Source organism: Pipra filicauda, unplaced genomic scaffold, assembly GCF_003945595.2.
Source record: "Pipra filicauda isolate LSUMZ 115617 unplaced genomic scaffold, ASM394559v2 scaffold159_size1710840_pilon, whole genome shotgun sequence".
NCBI classification, from domain to species: Eukaryota; Metazoa; Chordata; class Aves; order Passeriformes; family Pipridae; genus Pipra; species Pipra filicauda.
Genome location: NW_024104095.1, coordinates 741,770 through 761,909, shown reverse-complemented (window position 1 = coordinate 761,909; position 20,140 = coordinate 741,770). Strand labels below are relative to the sequence as shown.

General features: G+C 42.1%; 1 protein-coding gene across 1 annotated transcript; it reads left to right on the top strand.

The window, feature by feature from the left end:
• The first annotated feature begins 600 nt into the window (after nucleotides 1–600).
• KCNG4 (potassium voltage-gated channel modifier subfamily G member 4) lies at nucleotides 601–17,623 on the top strand. The gene is made up of 3 exons (XM_027725174.2): nucleotides 601–934; nucleotides 1,801–2,600; nucleotides 16,135–17,623. The coding sequence occupies exons 2-3, from the start codon at nucleotides 1,851–1,853 to the stop codon at nucleotides 16,924–16,926; spliced, it is 1,542 nt and encodes a 513-aa protein (XP_027580975.1). The 5' UTR covers nucleotides 601–934; nucleotides 1,801–1,850; the 3' UTR covers nucleotides 16,927–17,623.
• Nucleotides 17,624–20,140: the final 2,517 nt, after the last annotated feature.

Below are 20,140 nucleotides of genomic sequence, written 5' to 3'. Positions count from 1 at the left end.
CTCAACCCCCTACAGCCATGCATGAGTAAAGTGAGAAAAGGATAATGTTTGATTTCCCATCATCTGTAAAGAGGAAAGGGGAAAGTACTTGGCTGTTGGAAAACACTGCAGATCTGGAAAAGAGAGTGCTCAGCACCTGTGCTTTACAAGCCAGAGACCCTTTCTTTTACAGGAGGAAAGCATTTCCTTGGTAACCAAAGGAATGCTGAGGCACAGTATCCATGCACCCAACAAACTTCTCTTTCTTTCTAGGGACATTAGAGAGCAAAGCCCAGTTTCATGGGGGATGAAGGTCATGGAAACTGCCTCTGAGGAATTTGACTGGTGTCTCCAGCCCAAGCAACTGTAGCATGTCTATGAGGGAAGGAGTTAATAGACACTGAAATTGTTTTTTTAAGTAGATTTGCCAGAATTTACTGATTATTAAACCTCATTAGTCGGGGACTTGTACTCCATGTTCTTACCCAGTTGCTGCCTGCTGCCTGCTGGATAGATGGAGGGATGCTGCAGAGATTATTTCTAAGCCCTTCCCCCTTCCCTCTCCCCTCCTCTTCCAGGGCCACATTGGCAGTCCCGGGGGAAACAGAGGAAAGACAGGGAGAGGGCAGGATCCACCAGCTCTCACTCAGCACATTTCACCAGGAAGCCCCAGGAGAGGAGCTGCCCCTCAGGACACCGCCTCCCTTGCAGAGGATCTATCAGTACAACATATGTCACATGAACACACACGGCTGTTCTCCCCGTCCAGGAAAGCAGGAAAACAAGACGAAGAGCAGAGAGACTGCCATCTCCGGAGTGCTCTGGTGATTTTTTACACGCAAACAATACTGTAAAACATCCCCAGGTGTTTGTGCCGGAGCAGCCGAGCGGTGGGCGGGATGTGCTCTTCACCTGCGGGGCAGGCGGGCACCCGGCAGCAGCACCCGGAGCGCTGGTAAGGAACTTCGCGAAACTTTCCTTGCAATTCTTGCACTTTGGGATAAGAATAAGAAATGCCTTTTAATCTTTAGAGCTGATGAACAAAAGCAGGGATTTGTTCCTGAAAGGAGGGAAGTTAAGGAAGGGGTGAGTGTTTCAACTGCTTCCTCCCTCCAAGCTGATAAAACACTTTCTGTCTGCGTAGCAAAGTTTTCTCCACGGTGGACAAATGGTCCCTCTGTCTTCTCGGTAATTTGCAGTGACACGAGGTCGGGTTGATAAGAATAGTCATCATTTACGCAGCACTTTTCCACTTAAGGAATTTTATAAACCTCTAGTAGCTAATCCTTGCCATACCCCCGAGAGGCAGAGCCGGCGTGCAGGGAAGGAAAGAGGAATCACAATCCGAGCAGTCAAGTTAAAGCAATTAGGAACTTTGCATCCAGCTGATGGCAGGTAATTGACCACTCCATCCCTAATAACTATTAAGCAGCTTAGTTGAGTTAGGGCGTGTTTGAGGGTTTATAGAAATAACAAAGCAAAGCGGCAGCTACCGGAAAACAACGATCTAACGATGCCTGAGATCTGCTCCGGGAAGAGCCCGATCTGTTCCCGGTTGGATCTGCAGGCACCCGACCCTCAGTGATAATTATGAATGAGGCTGTAGCTCCTCTGTGCCTGTGTTGCCAGACAACCAATGAGGCTGCAAAGCAAAGCTCATTCACAGGCTGCAGGTTTCAGGAAGAAGCCCAGAGGTGACTTTTACTTACAAAACAGGCACTCATTAATTTTTGTGATTTAGGAAAGTAGCTGGAAATACCTTTTGTCTTGCAATAACCTCTGCTATGTTTTCTCCTCCTTGCTGTATCTTCTGGCTGACAGATACCCCTGCTCTGATGCCATTTCGGATGTCCCGGTGAGAACTCTTAGAGATGCCTATTCTCTCCAGAGGCAGTGACCAAGACTATAGTAACATTAGCTACAACTCCTGTAATTCCTTGAGCCACTTCATTCCTATCTGTGTGGAAACCCCTTCTGTCAAAGGGGTCCATTACCAGAGAGCCAGGAGGATTTACCACCCTGACCAAGTCTCTGCGGCCGATCTAAAGACAGAGATCATGATAAATGTTGGAGGCATGAAGTACCTGCTGCCTTGGAGTACTTTAGATGACTTCCCTCTGACCAGACTGAGCAAACTAAAGCTTTGCAGCAGCTACGAAGAAATAATTCAGCTGTGCGATGATTACGATGAAGACACCCATGAGTTCTTCTTTGACAGGAACCCCAATGCTTTTGGGATGATTGTCAGCTTCCTAGCAGCAGGGAAGCTGATGCTCTTAAGAGACATGTGTGCCTTGTCTTTTCAGGAGGAGCTGAGATACTGGGGGATTGAGGAATCCAACCTGGAGAACTGCTGCTTTCGGAAATTGTTTCAGAAACTGCAGGAGTTGGCCGAGATCCGCAAAGAAGAGGAGCTTCGGAGGAGCAAAGAGGCTACGTGTGTCTTGGATGAGAAAACCAGATTTGGACAGTTTATGAACAGACTCAGAGATATGGTAGAAAATCCCCAGTCAGGACTCCCAGGCAAAGTCTTTGCTTGTCTCTCCATCCTCTTTGTGGCCACCACAGCTGTAAGCCTTTGTGTCAGCACAATGCCGGACTTAAGAGCTGAAGAAGACAGGGTAAGTCAGTCCTTTTTAACTGGTCTAACTACAGAACTAATGAAAGTCCGTACCAGAAAACACAATAATGGCTTAAATGGGTTCTATCTTTTTCGAAGTGATATTGAGAATAATGTGAACAAATATTGTACTAATCTTTTAACTAAAATACAAGAAAGCTTCTGGACAGAACAGATATTTCAGCTCTCCAAAAAACCACTTTTTTCCTTCTTAGGAAGCAGTTGCCAGTGTAAGATTAAGTTGTTAGCACTGAGACTCTCTAACTGAAATTGTGGAGTTTTCAAGATGCTTTACTCTCTAGTTACAAAAAATGTCTCGTTTGGACACGTCAGCTACAGAAATATTTTCCTCTGACATCCTTACTTTTAAAACAGCTGGGTATCTTCCTTTGTGATTAGACAGTCAAATCTTTAAAGAGGAAGAAATATTCATTACTTTTATTGTTACAATGTTACATTTCAATAGCTGCATAAAGATTAAAGGATGAGAGACAGAATAAGTATATTTGCAGATACTGATATTTAAAAGCTGTGCCTCCAAAAATCATAATTCCATGCTAACTGAATTCTGTATGTGCCCACATATATATGTACATATTTTAGGAGTAATGCCAAACACTAGCTGAAGTGCTAACTGCATTTAAACCCTCCTCAAATAAGTCATCCACATTAATTCAGGGCAAATAAATCAAGCCTGTATCATACATTAAAGATCTCTATAACATTGCTGTGAATATTTCAGCATTTAAAAGATTTATTTTTCTAATGATAAAACAGAGGAAAGTAACAATACAAAGTTATTGCAGATGTGGTAATGTCCAAATTCATCAAATAACCTTGACTAATCTCTGTAATGAATCCTGTGCTTCATTTGCAAACTGCCCTTTCAAAAGTGCTGAGGAAATCCATGTGAAATAAACTCCCTGCCCCAACCACTGCTGTAAGATAAGACACCCCTCAGAGTATCATATATCGATGAATAAAGTCATTTTTACATCTATAGCACAGCAGAGTGTGCACAATACAAAAATCTGTGTATATTTTACTGCCCAAGCCATGAGTCGAAGCAGCACCATCATGGTGAAGATGTGTCATGATATTTGATGTCTTTGAATAAAACTAAGGACTGCACAGGAGGCTGAAATCTAAGATCATTTCCATTTTAACCCCTTGAATATTAACTTACACTTGCATAGGGAGACCATAAGGAATAAGCCTGATGCTCTTGCAGCCTTGCACAGCTATTACTTTTTGGCAGGAAAAGCTGTTATCACTGTTCCAATAATTCTTCTGAGGAAGTACTTTAAATATAGAACATCCTTCTTAGAGATGTACAAACATTACAAACTCTGCTCCAGCAAGTGCTTCCTACTAACTTTGTTAATGGAAGTAGCCCAATGCTTTTTATCCTAATTTCCCAACCACTGCAGAAAAAGCTTTTATAAATACTTCCCATGCAAAAGAACAAGTACATGATGTTTCAGAGCTCAGCCAGAAGTAACATGTTGTGTGTTTTAAAAATAATTAACTGTAAGTTAGAAAGGGAAGCTCGCTGAGGGTTATAAGTGTATCTGGTAGCTGCAGTGGAGCTGCTGTTCCTGGATTTCCTATAAAACATGGATGACATTACTACTTAGAGATTTGCATATATGTCACTACTTTAAAAACAAGCAAACTGGCATGAAACAGGCTCAAAAGATGGAATGTTTAAAGTGCAGGGGGGAGGATAAAGGATGAACTTGAGCAAAGGACCACATTTGTCCAAATATTTGGAAGCATCCCATAGTTTACACTTAACAGCACCAGCCTAATGCACTTTGTCACTGAGTCCCAGAAGCACAGAACAGAGTATTAGAAGTCCTATTACTTGAATCATGTGAAATTATGCCATAGAAAACATAGGGGAATATGCAAGACAAAATACTCATGGGCTTGTGGAAAGCAGAGAATCTGAACTACTAAAGAGCAGGTTTTTTCATCCTTACTTTTCCATCCCTAAATTCTTATCTTTCAACACCTGAGATTTTCTTACTGGGATCTCAAAAGAGAATTTTGGCTATAACTGGACAAATAACTCCATGAATTTAATTGACTAAAAATAGTACTTGGCTGCAGCTGAGTCATACTTAGGCAAATTGTAACTCCAGGTTGATTTGTAACTCAAAACTGTTCACTGACCTCAGAAAGTGATTCCAAGATGAGACCACATTTACCAGCAACCAAGGACAGGCATTCAGAATCTGAAATTTTGGCTTTTTGGGCTGAACACAGTGGTGACTCAATATCTGTTTGTTCAGTGACAGAAAACAGTCAAATTCCTTCCCAAAGTTTCTGAACCACCTGTGATTTCACATCTGAATTCTATCCTGAGGTTTATTAATTTCTGAGTTAAAGCTTGGCAAGATCTCAGTGGCAAATGTGCTTACAAGTACTGCAAGGATCTATTTTCCAGTGTCACTAACACTGGAAATTGAATTTATCCATTCTGAAATACAAACAAAAAAAGATTTACCTCTGATGCACATGTACCACTCTAGGGTCCTGTTTCTCCTCATCACAGACACATTAAAGAGTGAGAACTGGCTCAAGGAGAAGGATTAGAATCAAAACCAAAAAAAAAATGAAAAATAATACAAGGTGACTTCCACTTCACTCACTTTGCTCAGAGGCTGCTGATCCCACCCTGCAGGCACATCAAATCCCTTGTCCTTTCAGCAGCTGCTAAACCAGGTCTGCTCAGGAGGGAGAAAAGCTGCCTGGGCAGGCAGAAGACAAACAGGAGTCCTCACTATCCGAAGGAAAGTGAAAACTCCAGTCTCTGGGAGAGGGATGGCAAGGAGCCAGGGAAAGAGCATCTGCATCAGGGAAGCCCAGTCACCCTGGCAACCAGAGGGGAGGGAAGGATCCATCTCCATGGGCAGCAGGGAAGGGAGGGGAGGGTTTGCTTAAAGGCAGGAACACAGATGAAAATAAAATAAAGAAGGAGTTGCTATAACTGATACCATGCACACACTGCAGAATATGTCAAATGCCATTTAGGAACCTCCTCGTTAGAGATATGAAAGAAAAATAGAGATTTGGGCAAACAGTTCTGTAAGTAAGTATCACACGTGCACCTGCCATGAATCCCAACCCAGAGTGAGCAGTCCCAGCAGAAGGAAGCCAAGAGTTCAGGAAAACTGTAGGGCAGCAAATGAATAGCTCTAGTGATGTCAGTTTTAAGTCTGACTATGAAATAAATATACAAAAGGCTAAGGAAAGAGGAGTCATCAAAACAACCAAAATGTCACATTTTCCAAGAGTTATACATCCTTGTCCATGATATTTGCATTTATTCTTTATGGAGATCAAACAGTCTTTGGTAAAGAAGCAAATATAATATCACCAAAATACAGCAATCAAGGCACATGTGTATGTAAAGATAGAAAAAAGGCATATTTGGAGATAAACTGTTACTGATCTGAATGGGCAGCCTGAGAAAACTAAAAATCTGAAGCAGAGACCACACACATAGAGGATAATAAAGATGAAGGGACAAAATACACCAGTATTGCCCTTAAATGAAGGAATTAAGATCATCCCACTAGAGAGAAGGCAAAAATCCCATCAAAGTCCCCCCAGAGCCCCAATCCTACATAAGAGTTACAACCAGGATCCAAGAGGTGTAACTGCAATAGACACTGCTCAGCACATCCAACCCAAAGGGAAAAACATCCTTACACCAGGGAACTATGGAATTAAGCCACTGTAGAAGAGTCTGGAGGGGCAGAACACTTTGAAGCACTCTTGGGATTTTCCTGAGGATGAGATATTTCATTTAATGAGTCCCTAAAATTGGCGTCCTCTCGAGAAATGACTCAGCAGAAAGGACCCAGCGAGGTCTTTGCTTCGGGAAGGCAAGGAAATGAAGGTCAGGGGGAAGAAGAAGAATAAAAAACTCCAGATATTTCCCTTCCCTGACCTTGTTAAGACTATTTTTGTATTTGCTCTTAACTGACCTTGAGAAGGTTGTAATTGCTGCAGGTATTGCATGGAACCTAATGAAACACAAACCACAGAAGCTGCAACCACTGTTGTCTCATGAGCAGATTTTATCTTTAAGCTCAGAATATTCATTTTTTTTTTAAAGCTTCCATTCCTGGAGTAATTTCGTTTTTTGAAAATCTAATTCCTTTTCAAAGAGTAAGTTTTTGGTCTGTGGTTGCACTTAGAACCCAGAAAGCATGAACAGATGTAAAGAACCCAATACTTAACACACAGAACCACTTTTAAATTATTTTTTTTCATTCTGCACCATTATTCTGGAGGCCCTGACTTATGCTTTTCAATGTTTGATATTGCTGAAGTTGTCTGTATGACACTGAAGCCAGAATATTTGGCTTGTACACTGGAGGAAACTGCCAAGAAACCCATTTTCTTTAAAAATGGAATAATTTTACTTTACAGGGGAAAAAACAATTTATTTACCTTACTGTGAAGAGAAACAAAATCTAGTGCTCATTTACAAGTGTAAGACTATAAAGAATATGTCTACATGCCCATCTATAAATATATTGGTATATACATATGACTTGAAATTACTTGGAACAAAATAAAGCTGGATGTGCTTTGGGTTTATTGCATTGGCTCAAGCACATTATTCTGTGTTCTTATCAGGTCACCTTCTGTGGACACTCCCTCTCCTAAATTATCTAGGCATCTAGTACAATTCTGATTTCTTCTAAGCATTTTGATCAGCAAAGAAAGTATTGCAGCATTTTAAAGTGGGAAAATGTGCTTCACTGAAGCCCCAAAACCCTCCTGGTCTAGGTGTACTCAGCACAGCAGAATCCAGCCAATTTATTTGCTTCATGGACTGAAGGAGTTAAATTAATAATGACTGAAGAAAGATGAAATAAGAAGCCATTAAATCAGAGTATTCAAGCCTAGGACTTCAAAATATATATATATATATAAATTATTGTTTAATGGGATCTACCCTTTTTTTTGAGGCTTGGATGTCACTCGGTAATGTTAAAGGATTGGACCTTGAGATTGCACTCTTACATTAACACTCTGATTTCATAGTTCCACGTTACAAGTAACTATTTTCCAAGCATCTGCAAAGAGAATTGCATATTTCAGCATTAAATCTATTATGTACAACATAGATAAAGCTCATATTACTTAAGCCCTGCTCTCCACAACTAAAGAAGGCACTGCAGGGGTGGCCACTGCTGACCCTCTGCATCTCAGAAAACAATTTTCTTCAGAAACTCGGGACACTCCAGTGAGGAAAAGGGCTCTACACGGCTTTCCAAAGCTGGCTCTGCCAGTCCAAGGCCCAGTGTTCAGAAAGCACAATTAGACATTATTAGTTTGCCTGATGTTCATCCAGTTTTGGCTGTGTCCCAACAGCACTAAGTCTCCGAGCTTTGCACGCTATGCTGGGGGGACACCCAGCTGTTCCAGCTGCCGGGCAATATATGATTTAGTAAATCCCTTCTTTGGGAAGGTGAGTATTCCCTCTGAGGGAGGTGCTGTATCTCTGGAAAACTCTATTTGAAACCAATGCATCCTCCAAGTTGCTAGCAATAATGCCACAAGTATTAAAAATAATATGTGCTGTAGAAATGCCTCTTTCGCTATGATGAAAATCTTTGAGGACTCTTCAGTCTGCTGCTGCAGTCAAATTCACAGTCTGGTGTTTGAATTCTGAGCCAAAAAAAATCATAGAACGGTTTGGATTGGAAGGAACCTTAAAGATCATCTGATTTCCACCCTCTGCCATGGGCAGGGACACCTTCCACTATCCCAGGTTGCTCCAACCTGGCCTTGGACACTTCCAGGGATGGGGCAGCCACAGCTTCTCTGGGCAACCTGTGCCACGGCCTAATTTCTAGTTATAAAATCTAATTGTGAATTCCATTGCAGCATCAGGGCTTTGAACTGCATATGTTGTGTTCATTCCCACAGTGTCAGCACCTCCTGTTAGCATTAGTATTTTCTCTTATAACAGATTCAACCATACTTGAGTCCTCTTGTAAAGCCTGTACTACACAGATACAAAAAGGAGTTTCTGCTCCAAAGAACTTACAGTGTAGTGAGAAAAGAAGCAGAGAAGAAACAGTAACAGGGCAAATAATTTGACCAGCAGTAAAACTGTCAGTTGAAGGTCATCCTCTCAAGTCCCAGATAAATACCTTGTCATTTTGAATATATTGCTCTTCACAGTTACAAAATTAAGTCTGTTAAATTTCTTACTAGAAAAACAAGAAAAAGATCACTCTTCCATACCTTTCTCCTAACACAAACACTTTGGAGTCACCAACTGGTTTAAATCAAATTCAGATTCTTCAGATTGATTCTCGCAGTATTTGCAGAATAAAGACCCAAGCTTAAAAGTTAATTGAAATATTTTATTTTAGTTACACTTCTGCCCCAGAGAACATAATTATGTGTTGGACACAGAGGTAATAATTTCTTTCTATGTTCTAACGTCCACATTAATACAATCCCAATATTAGTTCAGTTTCCTCAAATGTTCTAGTTGTAGTAATTGTTTCCCTAAGTCCAAGCTTCTTTCCCATAAAGCAGAACGAGTGGGAACTCATTGTGTGCTCAGAATACACAGCACTCCTTTAACAGGCTCATCATCCTCTAAATCGGGTTACAGTCTCTTTCTCAGCAGGCTGTAACCTCCTGTTTTTATTGCATCAGTCTGAAACTGTAAATCCATGTGCTGAAGTGATCCATAACACAGGGTTTTCAAGCTCTCCCTAACCCTCATTTGATTCAGCAGAGCATGGTTTAATTATTCCAATAACAGCGGCAATGCGGCCGCAGTGATTCAGCAGTACCTGCAGCACTGCAGCTGGGTCCCACAGCTCAGGTATGCAGGGAACACACCCTGGCACGACACTGCCTAACAGAGTCATCCCTTAACAGCCAAAAGGGATTTTTCCCCTGTACCTGTCCATTTCCTGCAGCCAGCTGGGATAAGAACAGCCTGGAGCTGGTTGGGTACCTCAGTTCCTTACATCGAGGTCTTGGTTTGCCTCTGCTCCTGCCTAACCACTCTCTAGAATTTGCAGCCTCCCCCTCTATCCCCATTGCCTTGGAGCTGTGGGCAGGCAAGAGTAAGAGTCAAAGCTTGTTTTTCACTATGCCATTAGTTTGTATTTTTCCCACAGAGGGAACTGCTTGGGGAAAAGCTGTAGACCAGGATGCACTGACCAGGGATAACCTTGAGAAGAGCAAAAGGCTGGAAAACAGCCCCCTGCCCAGGAATGGCAACCTTGATCTTAGAGAGGGATATTCCTGCTAGTTTTGCTTCTAAATCCTCCACACAGAGGGCTGAATGTTTTTGGACAAAGGGCCAGGCTGCAAGAAGAGCAGCCTTGCTGGGATAAGTGCTGGACAGCACAAGCTGGCAGAAGGCAGGTCGAGAGCCACAATACAGGCTGATCCCATCTGCTGCCACTTCAGTGGACACTGGCCTCTGTCCACAAAACACTGGATCAGAGGAAGGATCTGAGCAGTAACTGACTGCACTTGACTGTGCCAAACAAAATCTGGACCTGCCAGGGTAAATTTAGCAGATGTGAATCGTGACCTTGCACAAGCCACACATGTTTCTGGTGTGAAGGATGATGTTCTGGCAGCCTGAACTTTGACTGCAGAGCATTAAGAAGGTCCTGTGTTTAAGGAAACTCCTTTAGGACTCCAACAGGAGTCAGAATCAAGAACATCAAGCATATTGCTCTGTGAGCTCCTTCCCTGCTTTGTTTTGGGCTGTTTAGCCCAGGTGACTGAGCACCAGAAGAGCCTTTACTCGAAGCAATCACTGCTGCATCTCAGGCGGATCTGGCTGGGAAGAGGATTCAGACCCTTTCAGTCCATTGCTCATCTGTGCTATGATGATGAGCCAGCTTGTTTCCATAAACATACCCTGGGAACAGCAGTGTTTGCATACAGTGGTTCAATCATGGCTTCTGGCTGGGTTCAAGGACTTTTATCAACTTGGCTTCATAAATAACGTGAGATGCCTTCCTCCGAAGTGTGCTGTGTAAGCAGCATATCTACATATTGCTGATGCACATGTTGATTTCCACTCCAGAGCTCTGAATATATAAAGGTCAAAAATATTAAACTATATGTATGGCATGATTCTGAAATAATCCATATACTGATCAAGCAGGGCTTGTTAGCAAAGTGTTTTACAAGCATTGGAGGAACTTTTGCCACTTAACTAAGAAATAGATTATTTGACACGAGAAACACTTGGTATCACTAACATCATCCTGAGCAGTATTCACTGGCAAGCACAGAAAGGAGATAGTGAGAAATGCTGTAGGTTTCCTTCTTTTGCATCTCAGACTCCAGCCTGTTTATAGACCGTGTGAAATCACAAATTACACTCCACAGAAAACAGGTTCAGATCGCTGTCAATAAACTTCCACTTAGAGTCAGTCACAACAAGGGCAGAAAGTTAGTACCTATCCAATTCTATCCTCATACAGCTGCAGCACTGCACTCCCAATATAATGGGAATAACAGGATTTCTTTCTGCAATTTACCCCTAATTAAGAGGGACAAAAGGGTAAACATACATTGCAAAAAGTGTTGAGGTAAATCCTTGGCAGATCAGGTAATATATAATATATATATAATGTATAATTCAGTCTCCCTGGGCATTACCAAAATTATCGATGCATGTAAAGATATTATTTTCACTAGATGAGATTTATATCTCTTGTAGTTTAGGTTAGTGCTGCATAGCTCTGAGATCTGATTTTGTTTATTATCCTCAATGTCATTACACTTTAATTAATGTTTTCTGGTGAACTAAGAGGGCACTTGGCCAGGAAATGAGGTATGTGAGTGGCACATAACTCAAGCCCATTTAGCTTGGATTCACAATTGGTGAATAAATTTCTATTTTAGAAACTCACCCACGCAATTGAGGTCTGAGATTTAACTGTCACACACTACTCTGGAGGTGCTGAATTTCTGAACCTCAAATCCTTTCCAGAAAAGGTACTCCAAGAAAGCTGCAGTAACACTTACCAGAGTCACACAGTTTCCCACTGTTACAAATATTACGTCATATGTACAATATACATATTGTCCTTACACGGATCCAGGCGGCTTAAACTTTTTTGAACAGAGTACACTAAAAACAAAAGAAGTGATTGAATTCTTTATCATAAACTGGATATAAATTTGACTCTGTAACCTACAGCTCATCCACACTTTAAAACTGCATGGCCAAACTTCATAGAAGAGCAATTCAGCTTGATTATAGAACACACCTCCTTTGGCTCAGGGAGCTGAAGAACAAGGGGGAATGGCTTTAAACTGAGAGAGGGTTGGTTTAGATGAGATATTGGGAAAAAATTCTTCCCTGTGAGGGTGAAGAGGCCCTGGTACAGGTTGCCCAGAGAAACTGTGGCTGCCCCATCCCTGGAAATGTCCAAGGCCAGGTTTGACAGGGCTTGGAGCAACCTGGGCTAGTGGAAGGTGTCCCTACCCATGGCAGGGAGCTGGAACAAGATTCCAAGGTTCCTTTCAACCCAAACATTCTATGAAGCTCTGGAGTGGAAAATAGAAGCCAGGAGGTTTGCCTTGGGCACCTGTTTCCTCAGGCTGTTGGAACTGGCCTAACTGGACTCAGCACTGCTGTTCTTATATTTTACTATGAACCTATTTTTTTCATATCTGAAGAGAAGTTAACAAAAATATCCTAAAATGAACAATCTCAGTCTAACACTGTGAGCTCCAGCTCATCAGAGAACACAGAAAATAAGCCATTGCCTTATACAGCAATAATGAAGAGGAAGCTTGAATTGCTTATTATCTCTGGTGGTACAGGAGTTTGAAACAACTCCTTTGCTTCTTTGAGGTGGTTTATAAATTTAAGAAACCACTCAATATTTCAGGCATCAGGCTCAGTATATATCTTTTAGATACAAAATATTGTTTCCTTCACTGCTGAGCCAAACGCTCATTTCACACGTAAGATCAATACCAGGCACTCATTTTATGACATTTATATCATATGAGGCAGAATTTCTGCCAGAGGCAAGTTCCATAAGTCCTGATGAATTCTTGCATTGTTGAAAAGTAAATCTGCAGGATGAATAAGGAGTTATATACTTGCTCACCACTGGCTCTGTGATAACTGTTCTCCCATCAGAGTTCATGAAGGTTTCAGTACTGATTGATGCTACCATAGAGTAAAACATGTTAAAAATACCCACCCAAAATATGCTGTTGTCAGTTATAAATAAAACCTCACCTTCCCCTCTTGTTCACAGTCAGCACTATACTGGCTTGGAGCTTTTACAGCTTCCACTACACTCATGGTACTTCATGTTCAAAACTGCAGGCAGGAAAAGAAAATGGTCAGTGAGAAACTGGACTGAAAGATATGAAAATAAAATTCTGCTCCAGTTAATGGTGAGGAGTTTGCTGTGTTTTGTGTTGGCAGGCCCTGAACACTAAAATTTCCCAAGTGGGTTTGTTTTGTTCAGAAAGAAGAAATATATGGAAGTTGTTGTGGCAGAGAAATTTTCTTATTGGCCTCGTAGGCAAAAAAAAAACTCTCTTTCATGCATCAGAATATTTGGGCCATAATTTGACAGTTCACTGAAAGTAACTAATGGGAACGTGGTGTCAACAGCAAATTTGACATCTCCCATGGCACAGAGGCATCAGTATTTTGATAAGAACATAGATTTGAAGTGAGTATGTTATTCTGCCTGTTCTTCAGACAACAGTCATAAGTGGATCATAAACCATTGAGTTCTAAAAATCCTCAAAAATACTGGGAGAAACAGAAATTGGCTTTGGTAATTAATATTTCCTCTTTCCCCCCTCTTATTCCAAATTTTGCTGCTTTTGAACAGGATGTTCGAAAGGACCAAGAAAGTTTAAAGAGACTGATATTAGAGAGGGATATTCTATATAGATCATATAATTAATATTACATAATATACACAAATGTTCCTAATATATTAAACTTGCCCATACAAACTCATTGCATGAAATCTATCTCCCAAATGTGAAGTCAACGAGCACATTCTCATTAAACACCATAGTCAGACACTGTGATATTTTCATTCTTTTTGTTGCTGCAGCAGAAAAAGGGACTGTGGTTTCATAGAGTGATGTGGAAACATTTCTGAAATGTCTTTTGCAAGGTACATAAAAAAGACAAAGTGTGCTAAGAGTGGAGAACTCCCTATCCTTTACATGCACAACTATGCTCAGAGGGAGAATAAAATGCACAACAACATTCCTGAAAAGTTTGATCTGAAGGATGCTTATATCTGAAAAAAGGAAATACACATTTAGGAAACTGCCAGCACAAATTACTTTCTCTAAATATTTGTAACTTTCCATGGAGAGTACTGAGGCAACTGAGGATGGCAAGGAAAAAAAAAAATCTCCCAACCAGTTCTTACAATGCTACACCTTGAAACTACACAGTTCAAAAAACACCCTGGATCTTATTGGTTAGAACTTCCAGCAAACAAAATTTCTTTTCTATTTTTCAAGGAAGAAACAGTGAAAGCTACACGATGATCTGAGAGCAATGTCACCTGTAAATTTATACAGGGAAATAAATAACAGATGCACTGGAAATTCAGCCCAGTTAACAAAAAATAAAATAAATCTTGATGGGAACAATGAATAATTCACAGGCCACATCACTGGAGTGACCACAGGCGGGTCTGTGCAGGGTCCAGGCTGCACTGTACAAATAATTTAGAGCTCAGAAAGAATGAGCACTGCATAACACAAGTGCTGATTGCAGGCAATCTCCTGCAGCCCAGTCAGCAGCTCTGCAAACATCAAGGCACTCCAGCACTGCCACAGCCCTGACTGCAAATGGAACCAGAACCTGATCCTGCAAGTGGGGCTCTGGTAGGGCCAAGACTTCAATACCTCTTGTGGTGTTTGCTTTTAGAGGTAAATTGTGAACTTGACAGTTTACTGTGCAGAAAGGAAAATCCCCCAAATGGTGCTACAGAGCTAAACTGTTCTGAGGGTTAGACAGGGTAAATATATCCCTAAGGGAAATGTTGCCATTTTACCTGGGGAACCTCAGGTGGCCACAGCCATAACCACTGCCTGAACAAAAAGACTTGTTACCCCTGAGTGCAGCAGGAATTCTAACACGAGGTACACTCTAAAGCCCATCACGCTGCACTGCAGAGAGTAACTGAACTAAATTGGTAGTTGATTAGTAGTAGGGGTATGTGTTTCCTGCAGTGCTTTTAATCAATACTGCTCATGAAATTTGGCTGAGAATGGCTGACTCTATGAGGAACTCTTCCACTAAATTGCTGAATTCCAGACACAGGTCATCAGGAAAAGTGCAGGCAGAAGCCCTGACTTCATTCTTCAGAGGTTACAAAAAAGCCTTTCACAAAACAAAGGGTCTGCAGATATTCCTGAATAGCACATGGCCACTCTGTTCTCCCAAAGAGGTTCTTTCTCTGCACAGGTCCTCCTTCATCGTCCCCAGTTCTGCTTAATCTTCTGCAGTTATTAACGTGCCAGAGATGCAAGTCCCTGTTCTGCAAGAACACGAGAAGAATCTTGAACCTTGCTAAGCCTTCACGTATCAAAGTTGCAGCCGAAAAGAGACGTGTGCTAAATATTAACTTCCAAGTAGCATCAAAATCTCAACTGAAATTTGCACCTCCTACATTTGGGCTTCCTTGAACATGCGATTACCACCCATATTCTGAGTCCAGCCTGGAATTTCAAAGGGTTGTGATACTGGTCAATCCCTTTCTCTGGTTCCCAGTTACAGCTGAGATTTCTCGTCTTCACCAGAAATCCAAACCCCAGACAGTGGATTTTGATTACATGCTCTGCAAAGGAAAGCACACAAGGCTGCTTCAAAGTCAGCCAAAGTCCATGCAAGACTCCAGTTCACTTCAGCTGGTTTTGGATTAGAGCTGCAATCCCAATGTTTGCACTGGTGCAAGAATTTGAACAGCAGCATGCCACTGTGAGAATATCATAAAATACCTGTTAGGTGGAATTTTTCAATAAACTTATTCCCAACACTTAAAAACTAAAAACCCATCATTAGTCCCATTATAAGACAAGGGTTATTAACCCTGAGCATTTTATTTCTGTGTATAAGGACAGGAATATATCTGCACAGCCTTATAAATCAGTCAAGTTTAAATTGATTTCTGTTTGAGATCAGAAAGTGAGACTGGCAGGATGCATGCCAGGAGTTTATACAGAGGTGGGTTTTATTCATTTAGCCTGGAAGAAGCAGTCTAATAAAAATAATAATCATCTAATAATAAAATAAGCTGAGAGAAAAGTCTGTTCATTTAAATATTTCACATGCTCGTTATTCTCTGCACACAGCTGAAAGATGGCTTTCATACAACTACCTGCTGCTGGGATTTGTTTGTCTCTGATACCAGTGACTCAAGCAGATCCATATTGCCTCTCCCTTGGTGTTTTTGGTTGCTGGTTCACAGACTGTTCTTTTGTTTAACTCTCTCTTTGTTTTGTGTCAGGGTGAGTGTTCCCAGAAGTGCTATTACATCTTTGTCATAGAGACCATCTGCGTGGCTTGGTTTTCCCTGGAGTTCCTCCTCCGTTTCATCCAGGCAAGGAGCAAGTGTCAGTTCTTCAAAGGACCCCTGAACATAATTGACTTCTTGGCTATTTCCCCCTACTACGCTTCCCTAATCTTCTCAGAGGACGACTCCAACGAGGAGGACGACAGGCCAAGCAGCAGCAGCAACACGTACCTGGAGAAGGTTGGTTTGGTGCTACGGGTTCTACGTGCCTTGCGGATCTTGTACGTCATGCGCCTTGCCCGGCACTCCCTGGGCCTGCAGACCTTGGGCCTCACAGTTCGGAAGTGCACGCGGGAATTCGGGCTGCTCTTACTCTTCCTGTGCGTGGCTGTCACTCTGTTCTCTCCTTTGGTTTATCTGGCTGAGAACGAATCCGGGAGGGTGCTGGAGTTCACCAGCATTCCCGCCTCTTACTGGTGGGCCATCATCTCCATGACCACCGTGGGCTACGGAGACATGGTCCCACGGAGCGTCCCGGGGCAGATGGTGGCTCTCAGCAGCATCCTCAGCGGGATCCTCATCATGTCCTTTCCTGCAACATCAATATTCCACACGTTCTCCCACTCCTACTCGGAGCTGAGGAAGGAACACGAACGGTTGCAGTCGCAGCTGAACAGAGCGAAGAACGCCAACCGCGCCGGTGAGAGCGACACCTTCAACGAGACAGACAGCCTGATCCTGGAGGAGCAGGCATCTCCCATCAAATACATCTACACAGGGAACTGAGCCTGGCTCTAAAGCATTCCCAGACACACATCAACAAAACACACAAAGCAAAGCATCAGCATAGGTTACAGCACTGTCATCTCTTCTGGCATATGTATAAGCAGCAGTCAGCCCAACACAGCCAGCTCCGACAAATCCCCACGGAGCTGGAGGTTGGGAGAAGGTCAAAAGTCAGTTTATTCAATAATAAATACTCCTTCTCTGTGACTAACAAGAATGAACTTTGTCTCTACCATCATGTATCTTGCTGAATACCTAATAACAAACCAGCTTCTGTTGGCACAAACACACTCGTTATTTTATTTGCCTTCGAGTTTCCAATGTTCTTGCAATTAATATCTTGAGCCAAGCATTAGAACGCATTCTTTGAGGGCTGGTGTTGTTATACAAAGTTCATCCACCAGGCACACAGATAAAAATCTCAATTCTGTATCTAAAGCCAGTAATATGCTTAAAATAAAATGACTGTATGTGAAAGCTTTCAAAGTTTGCCTGTAGCCAGATGATCAATCTATAACTAACAAACTGCACTGCTATTGTATAAAACAGTGTTTGCAAGAGCATTTGCTTGAAATGCAACCACAGTCTGCAGACTGTAAAAGTATCATACTAGACAGCAAAAGTCTTCAAATTTCTTTTTCACATACTTATTTAAAATAATAATGAGGAATAAAAAAGCCCAGGCTTATTGACCACATTAAAGTGTTGGTGTTATCTTTTTCACTGCATGGTGATAGTTCCTCTAGAAGAAAGCTAAAAGATAGACTTATTGAAAATGAGATAACTCAGACGTATCCAAGGTATAAATAGTAAAGAATGAGGTAAATGATTGCTAGAGAGGAAGCAGGAGTGATCTCCTAATGCTAATGAAGATACCCCTTTTGGGATGTCCAAGTATAGTCAGAAGGAAGTAATATGAATATGCAGGAGTCAATGCTGCTTCATGGGACAGTCTGGATGGTCTTGTACAATTTGAGCTTTTGGATGGTGTGAACAAAGTTGGTGAAAATCAAGTCTCAAAGGCCAGGTGTGCACAGACACCTGGGTGTCCAGGCCCACATCACTCACAGCACACAGACAGTGCTGTTGACACCCCCAGGACATTGACAGGCCGAATTTTGGGCATGTATTTAAGCATGGAGATTAATCAAGGCCTAAATTAGTTTTTAATCAGATTTTCAGCTTTCATTATTCCATTTCTTAAACCTCGCCAAGGTCCCCACGACTTTGGGACGGAGCAAAGCTCAGGGAAGTGACCGTTCCCTGGAGGCAGCTTTTGGCAGGCACCTCTCCCACAGCACGGGGCAGTTTGGGGCCCGGGAGGCACTTCCAGCATTGACCCTTCTCCCACCTGGACACACAAACACAGGCACTTGCAGAGTTCTGCACCTTCCTGCAGGCATTTGGTGTTCAGAAACTCTCCTCCCCGAGCTGCACAGCTCAAGTACAGAAAAGCACAGTTGTTGGCACAATTGGGATGACGTGACTGGGATTAATCTCACGGGTTTATCTTGCTATTGACCTTATGATTTAAACCAGAGGAACTGTAGCAGATTATAGATGGGATGTTCCAACACAAGTGGAACAAGTTGACATTAGATAACAGGCATTTATGTTTGCCACACAAAGGGTGGAATTTCTCCTGGTTTATGCTTAGATCGCTCTGATTTTTTTTTATTATTTTTATTTTTCACAATTAGCATTTATTTTTTTGCCAGGAATTCTCTATTGAGATGGCAAACCAAGCAAAATCCCACCCTGATCTGGACACAACCCAGACCTCTGCAGGGTCCTATGCATGGTGATGCCATCTGCATTTCTCTGGAGAGTCTGTATTTCTTTAAAATTAAATCCAGTTTCTGAGGCAAACCAACTACAGACTGCCACAATACCCAGCCCACTTTTGCCCCTCTGGTCTGGCAGAGCCAAACTAGTGCTTGCTTCTGCTGACTGGGGACTGCTGGGACACATCCTGATGCAGAATAGCTGCACCTTTTAACAGACATTTCTCCCCACTGACACACACTTTGGAAATACAATCAGGTAGGAAAACTGATTGTTTTTTTCTAATTAACAATTGCCTTGTTAGCTCAGGAGTTAGTTCAACATGGTCCCACAGAAAATCAGCCCAGCCAGTTGTTCTAAACATGTAGACAGCTGGAAAACTATTGGGGATTTTGCTGCTCAAGTCCTTGTAATGTAGGTGGGACTGTGGACATCAGATGCATCTAAAAATCACAGCAATCCAAACCCTGACTCGGTCAAGTGTTTAAGCTTGTGTAAGTTCTTCCAAAACACAACCCAAGAATGTGCTGAAACACGGAAGGTAACACAAACAAGCAAATCACCAATGTCTGACAGGGAGGTGAGTGTTTGTGTTTTCAGCAGAACCAGGATCATCACACATGTTCCTGGTTCTAACTTAATCTCCTCCTATAGCTGGGTCTGGGCTGCACCAGCTTTCACAGAAAACATCCTGCATGATTCATTGTGTTACTGGGGAGGGAAAAAATATGTTGAGAGGAACATTTAGTGCCCGTGTAACTCAACTGAGTAACAAATTCAGAACAAGCTGTTACAATTAGCAGATATTGTTGTTGCCAAGATCATATCATTTCATAACCAGATTTAATTAAAAGAGCAGTTTAGATGCCTGGCACCCAGCTTCTCTTAGTTCAAAGCCTTTTCCCTGAATCTAAATCCCAGAACCAGCAGAGGAACAGCACCCATCACCCAAGAGAAAGCAGGTTGTTCAGACCTTACCAATGTATTACGTCTCTTTTTAAGCTTCTAATTGCTACTCTGGCATAGCAACGACTCCGGTTGCTGTAGGGAGCTGTAGAAATCCCCACCAGGCTGCTTTTTGGGAAGTTGATAGACACCCTGCTCTGCAAGCCAGATACAGACACCGGAGTGTGGCAGAATCACCTGGAAACAAACACAGCACAGGAACCTTCCAATTGCTCTGACTGGCAACCAAAACACAGTGAGTGGGTTTTGATCATGGGCTAAAAGCACTTTTTCTATGATGTTGAAATTGCAGTGAGGGGTGGAGACCTTTGCTCTGACCTAGCTCTCATTTCTTCAGGCATTCTGCAGATTGTTTCAGGTTTCTCTGCAGCCCTGATACCTCCCAGCTCCTCTCCAGCTGTTTCTCCTTTTTGACTTTCATTGGTTCCTCTGGCAGAGAAACATTACATAAGATGGACATATT

Excerpts from the sequence above, each read along its gene's own strand:
- KCNG4 (XM_027725174.2), top strand. The coding sequence starts at position 1,851 with ATGCCTATTCTCTCCAGAGGCAGTGACCAAGACTATAGTAACATTAGC. Across the intron at positions 2,601-16,134 it reads TAAGAGCTGAAGAAGACAGG|GGTGAGTGTTCCCAGAAGTG; the intron begins GTAAGTCAGTCC and ends GTTTTGTGTCAG.